General features: G+C 43.6%; 1 protein-coding gene across 2 annotated transcripts in view; it reads left to right on the top strand.

Moving 5' to 3' along the window:
- CSTF3 (cleavage stimulation factor subunit 3) overlaps nt 1–17,961 on the top strand; it is a 224,709-nt gene that overhangs the window by 193,167 nt on the left and 13,581 nt on the right. For both annotated transcript variants that reach the window (XM_069739444.1, XM_069739445.1), the window contains 3 exons: nt 11,934–12,077; nt 12,812–12,914; nt 13,488–13,557. In XM_069739444.1, the coding sequence (XP_069595545.1) occupies nt 11,934–12,077; nt 12,812–12,914; nt 13,488–13,557 (317 nt within the window). The remainder of the gene's footprint in view (nt 1–11,933; nt 12,078–12,811; nt 12,915–13,487; nt 13,558–17,961) is intronic.

Here is a 17,961-nt window from a genome sequence, read left to right as displayed (position 1 = left end):
TCATGAGGATCCATATAAGAAGTATAATGCACCCCCATAGTACTCCTTATAGTATAATACACTCCCCATAGTCCCCCATATAGTATTATACACACCTCAGTCCTCCATATAGTATAATACACTCCTCCGTATATTAAAATACACTCCTCATAGTGCTCCATATAGCATAATACACTCTTCGTAGTGCTCCATATAGTATAATACACTGCTCAGTCCTCCGTATAGTATAATAGTCCTCCATATAGTATTATACACTCCTCAGTCCTCCATTTAGTATTATACACTCTACATAGTCCTCCATATATTAAAATACACTGCTCGGTCCTCCATATAGTATAATACACTCCTCATAGTGCTCCATATAGTATAATGCACCGCCATCGTCATCTATGTTGTACAATTCACTTCCCATAGTATGATGCACCATAGTTCTTCATATAGTATAATATATTCCCCATAGTCCTCGATTCAGTATAATGCAGCCCACATATACAGTGGGGCAAAAAAGTATTTAGTCAGTTCCACCACTTAAAAAGATGAGAGGCGTCTGTAATTTACATCATAGCTAGACCTCAACTATGGGAGACAAACTGAGAAAAAAAAATCCAGAAAATCACATTGTCTGTTTTTTTAACATTTTATTTGCATATTATGGTGGAAAATAAGTATTTGGTCAGAAACAAAATTTCATCTCAATACTTTGTAATATATCCTTTGTTGGCAATGACAGAGGTCAAACGTTTTCTGTAAGTCTTCACAAGGTTGCCACACACTTTTGTTGGTATGTTGGCCCATTCCTCCATGCAGATCTCCTCTAGAGCAGTGATGTTTTTGGCTTTTCGCTTGGCAACACGGACTTTCAACTCCCTCCAAAGGTTTTCTATAGGGTTGAGATCTGGAGACTGGCTAGGCCACTCCAGGACCTTGAAATGCTTCTTACGAAGCCACTCCTTCGTTGCCCTGGCGGTGTGCTTTGGATCATTGTCATGTTGAAAGACCCAGCCACGTTTCATGTTCAATGCCCTTGCTCTGATGGAAGGAGGTTTGCACTCAAAATCTCACGATACATGGCCTCATTCATTCTTTCATGTACCCGGATCAGTCGTCCTGGCCCCTTTGCAGAGAAACAGCCCCAAAGCATGATGTTTCCACCACCATGCTTTACAGTAGGTATGGTGTTTGATGGATGCAACTCAGTATTCTTTTTCCTCCAAACATGACAAGTTGTGTTTCTACCAAACAGTTCCAGTTTGGTTTCATCAGACCATAGGACATTCTCCCAAAACTCCTCTGGATCATCCAAATGCTCTCTAGCAAACTTCAGGCGGGCCCGGACATGTACTGGCTTAAGCAGTGGGACACGTCTGGCATTGCAGGATCTGAGTCCATGGTGGCGTAGTGTGTTACTTATGGTAGGCCTTGTTACATTGGTCCCAGCTCTCTGCAGTTCATTCACTAGGTCCCCCCGCGTGGTTCTGGGATTTTTGCTCACCGTTCTTGTGATCATTCTGACCCCACGGGGTGGGATTTTGCGTGGAGCCCCAGATCGAGGGAGATTATCAGTGGTCTTGTATGTCTTCCATTTTCTAATTATTGCTCCCACTGTTGATTTCTTCACTCCAAGCTGGTTGGCTATTGCAGATTCAGTCTCCCCAGCCTGGTGCAGGGCTACAATTTTGTTTCTGGTGTCCTTTGACAGCTCTTTGGTCTTCACCATAGTGGAGTTTGGAGTCAGACTGTTTGAGGGTGTGCACAGGTGTCTTTTTATACTGATAACAAGTTTAAACAGGTGCCATTACTACAGGTAATGAGTGGAGGAAAGAGGAGACTCTTAAAGAAGAAGTTACAGGTCTGTGAGAGCCAGAAATCTTGATTGTTTGTTTCTGACCAAATACTTATTTTCCACCATAATATGCAAATAAAATGATAAAAAAACAGACAATGTGATTTTCTGGATTTTTTTTTCTCAGTTTGTCTCCCATAGTTGAGGTCTACCTATGATGTAAATTACAGACGCCTCTCATCTTTTTAAGTGGTGGAACTTGCACTATTGCTGACTGACTAAATACTTTTTTGCCCCACTGTAGTATAATACAGCCACCCCACAGAGTATACTGCAGCCCTGCCATACAATACAATGTAACCCCCATAGAATATAATGCAGCCCCCCTCATAGTGTAATGCAGCCCCTCCATACAGGGGCAGTGAGAAAGACATGAGCAAATGGTGACTAGGGGGCAGGGGATAAGGACACAAGGGGGGTGGGGGAGACAGGCACAAGGGTAACATAGGGGGGCTAGGGAGCAAGGAAGACAGGCACAAGGGCAGGGGAGAAGGTTACAAGGGGACTAGTGGGCAAGGGAGACTGACACAAGGGGACAAGGGAGACTGGCACAAGGGGACACACAGGGGCTAGTTGGCCAGGGAGACTGACAAGGGGACACACGGGGACTAGTGGACAAGGCAGATTGACACAAGGGGCACACGGGGACTAGTTGGCCAGGGAGACTGACAAGGGGACACACAGGGACTAATGGGCAAGGGAGACTGGCACACAGGGACAAGGGACACAAGCATAAGGGGACAAGGGAGACAGGCGCAAGGGGACACACAGGGACTAGTGGGCAAGGGACACTGACACAAGGCTACACACGGGGACAAGGGATAGAAGCACAAGGGGACTCATAGGGACTAGGAGGAAGGGGAGAAGGGCACAATGGGACACACGGGGACTAGGGTGCAAGGGAGACAGGCACAAGGGGACTCCGAGGGCAGAGTAGATAGGGACGCAAGGGCTGCAAGGGGACAGAGGAAGACGGGGATGGGGGGGGGAGACTTGGGAGGAGGGAAGAAGGGGGAACAGAGATTACAAGGACAGGGTAGATGGAGAACACACGGTGAGAAAGGGGACAGGGGAAGACTTGAGAGCAGGGCAGACGAGTCACACGGGGACAAGGGGCAGGGAATGCATGGGGGGTGCAGGAGGACTCAGGGCATGGGAGATGAGGAGCATTGGGAGACCAGGGGAGGAGGAACAAGGTGTGTACGGGGGGCCCGGAGGAGCACAATGACCTGAACCTGGGGACCTACTAGGACATGGGGCATGGGACAGCAGGGAGGAAACGGGGCTGGTGTCCCAGGGGGCCAGGGACGCTGGGGGCCGAGACGACGACACACATGCAGCAGACACACCTCATATTCCTCCATATGGATGAGCCGCTGCGGCATCCCCCTCCTGGGCGGCTTGGTCAACGTGCCCCCCACTAGCTCCAGAACCGCCTGTTCCTGGTCCCAGCAGCCGCCACAGGCTTTGCCAATATGGCGGCCACCATCACCTGTGCAGATGCTGCACTGCCTGGGCCCCGCACACAGCGGGTGCGTGATGAAGTGATGTCATCACGCACCCGCAGTGTCAGAGGCAGAGGGGAATGATGGGAGAGGGAGCATCAGCTGACGCTCTCTCCTCCATCATTGCTTTGAACTGTACCGGCATCATAAACGCCGGTATAGTTCACTGTGGCGGCTGCGACGGGGGTAGTCGGGTGCCTCTGACCTGTCGGGCCCCTGACTTGTCAGACTGTGTTAGTTACGCCCTTGCCTCACACACACTACAGATATCACACACACACTACAGATGTCACACACACACACACACACACACTACAGATATCACACACACACACACACACACACACACACACACACTACAGATGTCTCACACACAGACACTACAGATATCACACACACACACACTACAGATATCACACACACATACACACACTACAGATATCACTCACACACACACACACACACACACTACAGATGTCACACACACACTACATCTATAACACACGCACTACAGATATCACACACACACACACACACACACAACATATATAACACACACACTATAGATATCACACACAAACACACCAGTTCATACACACATCTCACACTCCTCTCTGGTAAAGGGGAGGCTGATATTAACCTGCAACTCCTCAGCTTCTCCTGCTTGCACACCGCTGTCATGTCCCGCACCTCCCCCGCTCTCCCCTTCAGTCCTGGGGCTCAGAGCAGGAGACGCTGTCACAGTCTTACAGTGCTGATTGGAGCTGCTTCCAAGTTCCTAACTCTCTCATACCCCGGCTGCCCCCTCCCCCTAGATACGCCTCGGACTGTTGCCGTGCGGGAGGGATCTCCTGCACTGCAACAATGGTGTCAGCCGGTGCCTCTGACCTGCCAGGCGCGGGCCCCTGACCTGCCGGACCCCGTCACAGTGGCGACCGCTGCGACCGCGGTAGTTACGCCACTGCTAACAACAAAGAAGAGGTCAGACTGGACACCTCCACCTGGACGCAACCCTCATTTGGATAACTATATAGACTCCTTCAGACATTTGATAAAATCCACCATCATAGATACTAACAGGAGACAAGCATCAACATCAGTGCCCAGGAGAGAAAGGCCATACAGTATCTGAAAACCAACAAAAAAATCATCATCAAACCTGCTGACAAGGGTGGTGCAATAGTCATGATGAACACATCAGACTATATGAGGGAAGCAAACAGACAACTTATGGACATACACTACTACCAAAAATTGGAGTCGGATCCTACACAGGACTATTACAAGGAACTAAACAAATTGGTATCTTGTCTGCCCGACGAATCCATAAGAGCCAATGACCTGATACTAGAAAGTCCAAGAACAGGGACATTCTACATGCTTCCCAAAATCCACAAATCTGGAAATCCAGGAAGACCAATTATCTCATGTGTGGGCACCCTTACTGAGCAGGTATCTGGATGGGTAGAGGGTATTCTTAAACCCCTGGTAAAGGATACACCCAGCTTCATTCAGGACACAACTGACCTATTGAATAAACTATCAGCAATAGGTCCTCTACCAGAAGGAACCATCCTGGCCACCATGGATGTGGAATCTTTGTACTCCAATATGCCACACCAGGATGGATTAAATGCCTGCAAATTCTTCCTGGAAAACACAGGGACTGATGGAAATTCTGTGGTGAAACGTATAAAATTCATCCTCACCCACAATTACTTTGAATTTGACAAGAAGATCTATCTACAGTAGACTGGCACAGCAATGGGAAGTAAAATGGCTCCACAGTATGCAAATCTTTTCATGTCCCATCAGGCCTCTGGCGTACTTCTACATTGATGATATTTTAATCATCTGGACGGAGTCTGAGCCACAGCTAAAGACGTTCCATGAACAGTTTAATCAATTTCATCTTACCATCAACTTGACACTCAACTACTACTGCACTGAAATTAACTTTTTGAACACCATCATTAAGCTGCAGAACAATAAAATAGAGACATCCCTGTATCAGAAGCCAATCAACCGTCCAACATACCTTAAATGGGACAGTTTCCATTCAAAACACATAAAAAAACTCCATTGTCTACAGCCAAGCCATCAGATACAATCGTATATGTTCCAACCCAATGGATAGGGATGAACACCTTGGTCGCCTCAGAAAGACCTTTTTGAATCAGGGCTACCAACCAAGAACAATTGAAAACCAGATTACAAGAGCCACCAGAATATCAAGGAACACCTGCTACATTACAAAGCTAAAGAAGAAAATAACCGGGTACCTCTAGTAGTTACCTACAATCCAAATCTGGAGGTGCTAATGGGAGCTGCACAGAAATTACAACCTTTACTACAAAAAGATGCCCGATTACAATCCATTTTTCCAGACCCCCCGCTACTGTGTTTTAGGCAGCCCCCAAATCTAAGAAGCATCATTGTAAAGAGCTCCCTGGTCCATGAACTGGTCCAATATTTATGGACATAACTGTTTATCACTGATGGTAATTCTGCTTCATGTCACCTGTCTTATCCATGTTTTTTTTTTCTTTTTTTTCTGTGCTATGTTGTGCGTAAATATGTGATTCTTCAGAATTTATTTTAGTCTTTGCCTGATGAAGAGACCTGAGTAGTCTCGAAAGCTTGCAATTTGTTGCTATCTTTTCAGTTAGCCATTAAAAGGTATCAACCACTGAGGACTCTCAATTCTAAATATTTTTCTAGAAAAAAAAAACAGTTTAACCCCTTAAAAACCACCGATACTCCTATTAACAGCGGTAGTTAAGGGCACTTAAACCACAGCGCCATTAACGGCGCTGTGGAAAAAGTGTATAGCGCCCCCAGGATTGGATTTCCTCTGGGGTCTCGGGCTGCCGGGGGTAGCTGAGACCCCAGCAACCATGATTCGGTCGGTTTTTACCGACCACGATTTTGCGATCGCCATTATTAACCATATAACAGCGACTGAAAAAAAAAAAGTCCGATGTGCCATTTAATTTCTCTCTCCTCTGATGTTATCGCACATCAGAGGAGAGAGAAATAGGGTCCCCTATCCACCCGGTACCTCCCAGTGCTCCTCGGTCCTCCTGGTTCCCCCCATGGGTGCCTCCATCTTTTTCTGGGAAGAAAATGGCGGGCACATGAGCAGTGCACCAGCTAAGATCTGCCGGCCGGCACGCGGCAACAATAGGAAGATTTTTCCTGTTGGTTCATTTTCGTCACTGTGATAGACCCTGTGATCAAAATTTAAAAAAATAGTAAATAAACCCCCCCCCCCCCCGCCCCCCTATATCACTCCCTTAGTTAGGGAAAAATAATAAAATAAAGAAAATGTATTTTTTTCCATTTTCCAATTAGGGTTACAGTTGAGCTAAAGTTAGGGTTAGGGTTGTGATTAGGGTTGGGATTAGGGTTAGGTTTGAAATTAGGGTTATAGTTAGGGTTGGGATTAGGGTTCGGGGTGTGTTGGAATTAGGGTTGGGATTTGGGTTATGGTTGGGATTAGGGTTAGATTTGTGGTTAGGGTTATGGTTGGGATTAGGGTTAGGGGTGTGTTGGGGTTAGGGTTTTGATTAGAATTATGGTTAGGGTTGGGATTAGGTTTAGGGGTGTGTTAGGGTTGGAGTTAGAATTGGGGGGGTTTCACTGTTTAGGTACATCAGGGGGTCTCCGAACGCGACATGGCTCCACCATTAATTCCAGCCAATTTTGCGTTCAGAAAGTCAAATGATGCTCCCTCCCTTCTGAGCTCTGCCGTTCCCCCAAACAGTGGTTCCCCCCCACATATGGGGCATCAGCGTACTCAGGACAAATTGGAAAACAACTTTTGGGGTCCAATTTCTCCTGTTACCCTTGGGAAAATAAAAACTTAGGGGCTAACAAATCATTTTTGTGGAAATAAAACAATTTTTTTTATTTTCACAGCTCTGCGTTATAAACTTCTGTGAGATAATAAACAAGAAAAGAAAAGCCACTATAATGTATGCACACCACCAAAAGTTATAATAAGTCACACAAGCTTTATTGGTAACATATAAAAACAATTAAAACCATACACACAAAACTCCCTCTATATACGTGTGCCCAACACTGCCCAATACACAATACTTCCATTAAGTAGTGGAAAACATGCATCAAATATGGCAGATAATCAAATAGTATACACATATAAATAATTACTGGCAAAGCCGCCCTGTCCTGACCAGCAAAAGATATATCTGTCAATAGCAAAACCCTGTCAGGCTGCAGCTTACCCACAGCAAATAGTCCTCCTGGTATATAATGAGTAGGGCACATGCAAATACGGCCAAATAATTACCCCAAATAGGAAAAAGGAACATGGCTGTCACCCGTCCTGAGCAAAAGAGGGGAACATGCTGCGGCAGCTAGAAGGTGATCAAGACAGAAGGCTCACAAAATATAGAGACGAAGCTGTCTTGAACAGCGATACGCGTAGGGCTCTCCCTCCGTTGCCCTTCACTTGCTGGCTGCCCAGTCCTTGCTATATTGTCTCTATATTTTGTGAGCCTTCTGTTTGGATCACCTTCTAGCTGCCGGGGTAATTATTTGGCCGTATTTGCATGTGCCCTACTCATTATATACCAGGAGGACTATTTGCTGTGGGTAAGCTGCAGCCTGACAGGGTTTTGCTATTGATAGATATATATTTTGCTGATCAGGACAGGGCGGCTTTGCCAGTAATTATTTGTGTGTATACTATTTGATTATCTGCCATATTTAATGCATGTTTTCCACTACTATATGGAAGTATTGTGTATTGGGCAGTGTTGGGCACACGTATATGGAGGGAGTTTTGTGTGTATTGTTTTAATTGTTTTTATATGTTACCAATAAAGCTTGTGTGACTTATTATAACTTTTGGTGGTGTGCATACATTATAGTGGCTTTTCTTTTCTTGTTTATTATCTGCTCTGTGTATTAGCCACTGTTTTGCACCCCCAATATATATTTATTTATTTGATATCATTGTGGTGCGCCAACTAACTTTTCTATGATGCATAAACTTCTGTTGAGCACTTGGACGTTCAAAGTGCTCACCACACATCAAGATAAGCTCCTTTGGGGGGTCTAGTTTCCAAAATGGGGTCACTTGTGGGGGGTTTCTACTATTTAGGCACAGCAAGGGCTCTGCAAACGCAACATGACTCCCGCAGACCATTCCATCAAAGTCTGCATTCCAAAACGTGACTACTTCCCTTACAAGCCCCGACGTGTGCCCAAACAGTAGTTTTCTCCTAGATATGTGGCATCAGCGTACTCAGGACAAATTGGACAACAACTTTTGGGGTCCAATTTCTCCTGTTACCCTTGGGGGAAAAAATGGCTAAAATAATTTTTGTGGAAAAAAAATGATTTTTTTTATTTTCACGGCTCTGCATTATAAACTTCTGTGACTGGGGTCTATGGGGTAACATTTCTCCTTATGGAGAGTGACATACCAGCTCTGGCTTGTCAAGGTAAGGAGGCTTATTCGCCGTGCAATGCTCCTCTGGGAAATTTAATATGCAAATTGCCTCTTCAGAGAAAAAAAGGACTTAAACTCTATAACGCCACCTGTTGGAAGTAGCGATCCTAATAGGTTGATTGTGACTTGTAGGATCGCTAATTCCAACAGGTGGCGCTATAGAGTTTAAATCCTCTTTTTCTCTGAAGAGGCAAATGGCATATTAAACTTTTGTGAAGCACTTGGGCGTTCAAAGTGCTCACAACACATCCAGATAAGCTCTTTGGGGGAAACTAGTTTCCAAAATGGGGTCACTTGTGGGGGGGGTTTCTACTGTTTAGGCACATCAAGGGCTCTGCAAACGTAACAGGACGCCCGCAGAACATTCCATCAAAGTCTGCATTCCAAAACGTCACTATTTCCCTTCCGAGTCCTGACGTGTGCCCAAACAGTAGTATCCCTCCCACATATGGGGTATCGATGTACTCAGGACAATCTGGACAACAACTTTTGGGGTCCAATTTCTCCTGTTACCCTTGGGAAAATAAAAAATTGGGGGCTAAAAAAAATCATTTTTTGAGGAAAAAAAATATTTTTTTATTTTCACAGCTCTACGTTATAAACTTCTGTGAAGCACTTGGGGGTTCAACGTGCTCACCACACATCTAGATAAGTTCCTTAAGGGGTCTAGTTTCCAAAATGGTGTCACTTGTGGGGGTTTCCATTGTTTAGCCACATCAGGGGCTCTGCAAATGCGACATAGCATCCGATCTCAATTCCAGCCAATCCTGCATTGAAAAAGTCAAACGGCGCTCCTTCCCTTCCAAGCTCTGCCATGTGTCCAAACAGTGATTTACTCCCACATATGGGGTATCGGCTTATTCAGAAGAAATTGCACAACAAATTTTGTGGTTCATTTTCTCTTTTTACACTTGTGAAAAAAAAATTGGTTCTGAAGTAAAATATTTGTAAAAAAAAAAGTTAAATTTTACTTTTTTCCTTCCACATTGCTTCAGTTCCTGTGAAGCACGTAAAGGGTTAATAAACTTTTTGAATGTGGTTTTAAGCACCTTGAGGGGTGCGGTTTATAGAATGGTGTCACTTTTGGGTATTTTCTGTCATGTACACCCCTCAAAGTGACTTTAAAATGTGAGGTGGCCCCTAAAAAATGGTTTTGTAAATTTTGTTGAAAAAATGAATTCGCTGGTCAACTTTTAACCCTTATAATTTCCTAACAAAAAAAATTTGTTTCCAAAATTGTGCTAATGTAAAGTAGACATGTGGGAAATGTTATTTACACTGTGTGCAGAATTATTAGGCAAGTTGTATTTTGATCACATGATACTTTTTATACATGTTGTCCTACTCCAAGCTGTTCAGGCTTGAGAGCCAACTACCAATTAAGTAAATCAGGTGATGTGCATCTCTGAAACGAAGAGGCGTGTTGTCTAATGACATCAAAACCCTATATAAGGTGTACTTAATTATTAGGCAACTTCCTTTCCTTTTGGCAAAATGGGTCATAAGAGAGATTTGACGGGCTCTGAAAAGTCCAAAATTGTGAGATGTCTTGTAGAGGGATGCAGCTGTCCTGAAATGGCCAAACTTTTGAAGCGTGATCACCGAACAATCAAGTGTTTCATGGCAAATAGCCAACAGGGTTGCAAGAATCATGTTGGGCAAAAAAGGCGCAAAATAACTGCCCATGAATGGAGGAAAATCAAGCGTGAAGCTGCCAAGATGCCATACATAAGATAAAACGTCAAGACTGGGCCAAGAAATATCTTAAGACTGACTTTTCAAAGGTTTTATGGACTGATGAAATGAGTGACTCTTGATGGGCCAGATGGATGGGCCAGAGTCTGGATCAGTAAAGGGCAGAGAGCTCCACTCCTACTCAGACGCCAGCAAGGTAGAGGTGGGGTACTGGTATGGGCTGGTATCATCAAAGATGAACTGGTGGGACCTTTTCGGGTTGAGGATGGAGTGATGCTCAACTCCCAGACTTCAAGCAGTGGTACTGGAAGAAGTCGGTATCGTCCAAGAAAAACATGATTTTCATGCAGGACATTGCTCCATCACATGCCTCCAACTACTCCACAGTGTGGCTGGCCAGTAAAGGTCTCAAAGAAGAAAAAATAATGACATGGCCCCCTTGTTCACCTGATCTGAACCCCACAGAGAACCTGTGGTCCCTCATAAAATGTGAGATCTATAGGGAGGGAAAACAGTCCACCTCTCGGAACAGTGTCTGGGAGGTTGTGGTGGCTGCTGCACACAATGTTGATTGTAAACAGATCAAGCAACTGACAGAATCTATGGATGGAAGGCTGCGGAGTGTCATCATAAAGAAAGGGGGCTATATTGGTCACTAATTTTTTTTGTTGTTTTGTTTTTGCATATCAGAAATGTTTACTTCTAAATTTTGTGCAGTTATATTGGTTTACCTGGTGAAAATAAACAAGTGAGATGGGAATATATTTGTTTTTTATTAAGTTGCCTAATAATTCTGCACAGCAATAGTTACCTGCACAAACAGATATCCTCCTAAGATAGCCAAATCTGAAAAACCCCACTCCAACTTCCAAAAATATTAAGCTTTGATATTTATGAGTCTTTTGGGTTGATTGAGAACATAGTTGTTGATCAATAATAAAAATAATCCTCTAAAATACAACTTGCCTAATAATTCTGCACACAGTGTAATAACTATTTTGTGTGACATATCTTTCTGATTTAAGGGCATAAAAATTCAAAGTTTGAAAATTGCAAAATTTTAAAAATTTTCACCATATTTCCATTATTTTCATAAATAAACACAAGTAATATCCAAGAAATTTTACTGCTCACATGAAGTCCAATATGTCACGAGAAAACATTCTCAGAATCAGCAGGATCCGTTAAAGTGTTCCAGAGTTATAACCTCATAAAGTGACAGTGGTCAGAATTGTAAAAATTGGCCTGATCATTAAGCTGCAAATTGGCTCCGTCACTAAGAGGTTAAAAATGGCGCATACTGCGCAGGCGCCCGCGGTGCCATCTTGCTAGAGGAAAAAAATTGCCTTCTCCAACATGGAGTCTATAGTAAAAAATACCGTCTGATTGTGGTCTATTAATCCTCCAGGTTTATATCCAATACATGAAGTTTGCTAGAAGGGCAGAAGGCATAAAAGCTGGAAGAATGATTTTTAAAAAAGCCAGAGAAGATGTTCGAACTCGTCACCATGTATACGTCACAGCAGCCTTAATGGAGTATTATTGTAGTAAGGTGAGGATTGAACAGATCATTTTATGAATGGAGGACAAATTCGCCAATATCCAAGGGCACAAAAGTCCATCTAATCTGTGCAAGGGTTTCCCACTCTTCTCCAATAACAGATTTGGGAGGAAGAAGGATTGCCATGTTGGGTTTCCACATGGCTGATCATTTGTTCTGTGTGATGAACCTCCATGATTGAGATTACAGGATGATTAGCTTTGGACTGTTTACGTTGTATATGTATTGAATCTATGGATCTCTGGAACGGATTTAACTAGTGATGAGCGAGTATACTCGTTCGGTTTTTCCAGAGCACTCTCGGGTGGTCTTTGAGTATTTGTTAGTGCTCCGAGACTTAGTTTTTGTCCAGGTAGCTGCATGATTTACAGCTGCTTGACAGCTTGAATACATGTGGGGTTTCCCTAGCAACCAGGCAACCCCCACATGTACTCAGGCTGTCTAGCAAGTAAATCATGCAGCTGCAGTCAACAAAAACTAAATCTCTGAGCACTAACAAATACTCGGAGACCACCCGAGCATGCTCTGGAAAACTCGAGCAACGATTATATTCGCTCATCACTAGATTTAACCCTTACTATGATATACATAAAAAAGTTACACTGTATGCATATATGTGTGTGTGTGTGTGTGTAAATATATACAGTGTATACACTTCCAAGAGGCAAATTTCTTTACCAGGCCACCAATACATTCTCTCATTTTTAACTTCTGTTTCCTTCTAGGACACATCAGTTGCCTTCAAAATTTTTGAATTGGGTTTGAAAAAGTATGGAGACTTTCCAGAATATGTTCTTGCTTATATTGATTATTTATCTCACCTCAATGGTAAGTTCTCTAGATAACATACGATATGGAAAACTTTTATGTAGAAAAAATGAGATAATGGCGAAATGCCGATGTGATTCACGGTGTGGCTGTGCTCCGACCTTTTCTCTTCATCTTTACTGCTCACTCAGATGAGCATATTATGTGTGCTGTCCGTGTGTGACATGGACCCATATCTAATGAGCCCCAGACCAACGATCTGCATGGAAAAACAATTGCAGTATAAACGATTTGATCTGATTTATGGACCTGACTGGTGCATGTAAAGAGCAGGTTCTTCTTACATGGTTTCTTGCACACTGAGCCAGCCACATTGCAATTTGCGGACATGACTGCCCAAGTTTCAGTACGTTTGTCTGATCCCAGTCTTAGCCTGTGTTTTGTAACCAGAGGGCTGAAATACCACAAAAAGTACACCCTTAAATTTTTTTTTTTTATTATTCACTACTATACATGAATAAGCACAAAGGCAGTCAGCTCCTACCCTGTGTGAGGACATGTCCATTGTCATATTATAGAATTAATTTATATAAATACCTGGAATTTAATTTATCTTTTAATTTGCACTTACAGAGGACAACAACACTAGAGTATTATTTGAACGAGTTTTAACGTCAGGGAGTTTGCCCCCAGAGAAGTCAGGGTATGTATGCTTAACACTGATTTATGTGAGCTATTGAAATATTGCTAAAAGAGTAATGCCTGAAAAAAAAATTGACATATCACAGCAGTATGTTATAAATTGTGATCATATCCTACTTCCCCCAACAATCGCTGATGCAATCCTCACCTCTGCAGCTCTGCTCACATTCATTACCCTATAAAATTGATTGGTCAGGCCTTGTATTGCACATTAAGTTTATTTTTCTTCTTCTCTAAAGTTTGATGGAGCAAATCCCTGTTTTGTTCTAATTCCATGGATTATATTGGATACAGTGTAGAAGTATTCTTGTCACATTTGACCTTACAACAATTTAAACCATACAGCTCTGGCAAAAATTAAGAGACCACTGCAAAATGTTCAGTTTGTCTGAGGTTTCTCTTTATAGGTATGTTTTTGAGTAAAATGTAAATTGTTCTTTTATTCTATAAACTACTGACAACATGTCTCCGAATTTCCAAGCAATAAATTTTGTATTTATTTTCTGAAAATGAGAAATAGGCAAATTAACAAAAAAATGCATTGCGGGCAGACCTCAAATAATGCAAAAAAACAAGTTCTTAATCATTTAGAAACAACAAGGCTAATGTATTAACTCCGGAAGAGTTCAGAAATCAATATTTTGTGGAATATCCATGATTTTTAATCACAGCTTTCATGCATCTTGGCATGCTTTCCACCAGTCTTTCACATTGCTTTTGGATGACCTTTATGCCGCTCCTGGTACAAAAATTTAATCACTTCTTCTTTGTTTGATGGCTTGTGACTATCCATCTGCCTCTTGATTAGATTCCAGAGGTTTTCAGTGGGGTTCAAGTCTGGAGATTGGGCTGCCCATGACAGGGATTTGATGTGGTGGTCCTTCATCTACACCTTGATTTACCTAGCTGTGTGGCATGGCGCATTGTCCTGCGGGAAAAAAACCGTCCTCAGAGTTGGGGAACAGCAGAAGGAATGAACTGTTTTTCCAGGATAACCTTGTATATGGCTTGATTCATACGTCCTTCGCAAAGATTAAAGGGAATCTGTCACCTACTTTTTCGTATATAAGCTGTGGCCACCGTCATCAAGGGCTTATCTACAGCATTCTGTAGTGCTGTAGATAAGCCCCCGATGTAACCTGAAAGATAAGAAAAACAAGTTATATTCACCTGGGGGGGCGGTCCGGTCCGATGGGCGTCGCGGGTCCGGGTCCAGTGCCTCCCATCTTCATGCAATGACGTCCTCTTCCTTGCTTCCGGTTGCGGCTCCTACGCAGGCGTACTTTATCTGCCCTGTTGAGGGCAGAGCAAAGTACTGCAGTGCGCAGGTGTCGGGAAAGGTCAGAGAGGCCCAGCGCCTGCGCCCTGCAGTACTTTGCGCAGATAAAGTACGCCTGTGTAGGAGCCGAGACAGGAAGCAAGGAAGAGGACGTCATCGTATGAAGATGGGAGGCACCGAACCCGGATCACAACGCCCATCGGACCAGACCACCCCCAGGTGAGCATAATTAACTTGTTTTTCTTATCTTTCAGGTTACATCAGGGGCTTATCTACAGCATTATAGAATGGTGTAGATAAGCCCCTGATAGCGGTGGCCACAGTTTATATGCGAAAAAGTAGGTGACAGATTCCGTTTAACCTGCCCAATTCCAGCCTTGCTGAAGCATCCCCAGATTATCACCGATCCTCCACCAAATTCCACAGTGGGTGCAAGACGCTAAAAATTAGACTCATCAGAGAAGATTACCTTACTCCAGTCCTTTGTGGTCCAATCCTTATGGTCTTTGACAAACTTCAGCCTGGCTCTCCTTTGCTTCTCATTGATGAAAGGCTTTTTTCTAGCTTTATATAACTTGAGTCCTGCCTCTAGGAGCCTGTTACGAACTGTTCTTGCCGTGCACTTCGCCCCAGCTGCCATTTGCCATTCCTTTTGTAGGTCACTTGATGTCATCCTGCGGTTGGTGAGTGACATTTGAATAAGATAACGGTCATCCCGGTCATTGTACAGTTGTTTTCATCCTCTTCCGGTCTGTAGCTTTGTTGTCCCCAATGTCTGCTGCTTGACCTTGTTGTTATGGACTGCCCTCTTAGAAATTTTAAGGATGGAGGCAACATGACGCTCACTGTGTCCCTCTGCTAGTAAAGCAAGAATTTAGCCCTTCTTTTCCTCACTCAAGACTTTTCTTTTCAACTCCTTTGGCATGGTTAAAAGTTATTTTTTCATTCCTATTACTTTAGGGATATTACTAGCACTTATTTTGCCATCCAGCTTGTCCTATTGCAAGAGGATTGTGAACACCACAGCAGGATCTTTTATACCGTATTTTCCGGCATATAAGACTACTTTTTAACCCCTAAAAATCGTCCCAAAAGTTGGGGGTCGTCTTATTAGCCGGGTACGGCTGCAGGGAGCGATCCTGGATGGTTCCCAGGGTCTGAAGGAGAGGAGACTTCTTCAGCCCCTGGGATCCATATTCATGTAAAAAATAAAGAATAAAAATAAAAAATATGGATATACTCGCCCCTCCGACGGACCCTGGCTCTCAGCGGTGCAAGCGACTGCCTCCGTTCCTAAGAATGCAGTGAGTGAAGGACCTTCAATGACGTTGCGGTCACGTGAGCGGTCAGGAACCATACGCACCGCACATGCCGTATAAGATTACTGGGCGTATAAGATGACCCCCGTCTTATACGGCGGCTATATATCCCAAATTCCATATTTTATATGGAAAAGTTGGGGGTCGTCTTATACGCCCAGTCGTCTTATACACCAGAAAATACGGTACTTTCCTTCATTAAATATGATTGGGTTCAGGTGATCAACTAATCAGAAGCACATTAAATAGAATGAGGTGTACTCTGGTTGGAATTCAACTGACACTGGAATGGAATTGCTGTCAGACATGTAGAGAAGCTGATTTTTATAAAACTGTGCAGTGGTCTCTTAATTTTTACCAGAGCTGTATCTTCATTGTGCCCAGTAGAAATTAAGTCAATACGTCTATAATCCTTGGCAATAAGGGAATTATTTTTATTGCAACTTCCGGTATCATGCCTCCAGTAAATGTTCAGGCCTTTCTGACCTATGTCTCCTGCTCATAGAATCATTATCCAATAGTGACACATTGTTCTTGAAGTTCGGATGTGCATGCCTGCCTAGGACATAGTATGACCTTGCCATGTGTGTGTACATAGTATGTCCTAGGCAGGTTGTGTACATAATATGACCTAAGCATGTGGGTACATAGTATGTCCTAGGCATGTGTGTACATAGTATGATGTAGGCATGTACAGTATGTACATAGTATGTCCTAGGCAGGTATGTAGATAGTATGATGTAGGCATGTGTGTACATAGTATGTCCTAGGCAGGTATGTACATAGTATCATGTAGGCATGTTTATACATAGTATGTCCTAGGCAGGTTTTGTCCATAGTATGACCTAGACATGTGTGTACATAGCATGTACAAACATGCCTAGAACATACTATGTACACACATGCCTACATCATACTATGTACATACCTGCCAAGGACATACTATGCACACACATGCCTACATCATACTATGTACATACCTGCCAAGGACATACTGTGTACACACATGCCTACATCATACTAGGTGCATACCTGCCTAGGACATACTGTGTACACACATTATTATTATTATTTATTTATATAGCACCATTAATTCCATGGTGCTATACATGAGAAAGGGTGTTACATATAGGGTTATAGATATCGTTTACAGTAAACAGGTTTACAGTGACAGACTGGTACAGAGGGGAGAGGACCCTGTCCTTGCGGACTTACATTCTATGGGATAGTGGGAAAAAACAGAAGGTGGGGGTAAAGCGGCGGTGAGGCGGCGGCTCTGGTGGCGGTGAGGCGACGGCATGGTTATTGTAGGCTGTAGGCTTTCCTGAAGAGATGGGTTTTCAGGATCTGAAGGATCCGAGGGTGGTGGATAATCGGACGTGTTGAGGCATGGAATTACAGAGGATGGGGGATATTCGGGAGAAATCTTGGAGGCGGTTGTGTGAGGAACGAATAAGTGTGGAGGAGAGTAGGAGGTCTTGGGAGGAATCGAAGATTATGTGAGGGAAGATATTGGGAGATTAGTTCAGAGATATAGGGAGGGGACAGGTTGTGGATGGCTTTGTAGATCAATGTTAGTAGTTTGAACTGGATTCGTTGGGGAATTGGGAGCCAGTGGAGGGATTTGCAGAAGGGAGAAGCAGGAGAGGAGAGAGGTGGATTAGCCGGGCAGCAGAGTTGAGGACAGACTGGAGTGGTGCAAGAGAGTTAGCTGGGAGGCCACAGAGGAGTGTGTTGCAGTAATCGAGGCGGGAGATGATGAGAGCATGCACAAGAGTTTTAGTAGATTGTGGGCTGAGAAAGGAAT

The sequence above is a fragment of the Ranitomeya imitator genome, chromosome 9 (genome assembly GCF_032444005.1).
Source record: "Ranitomeya imitator isolate aRanImi1 chromosome 9, aRanImi1.pri, whole genome shotgun sequence".
Taxonomy (NCBI): Eukaryota; Metazoa; Chordata; class Amphibia; order Anura; family Dendrobatidae; genus Ranitomeya; species Ranitomeya imitator.
Note: the sequence above shows the minus strand (reverse complement) of the source record. Positions and strands in the feature narration are given on the sequence as shown.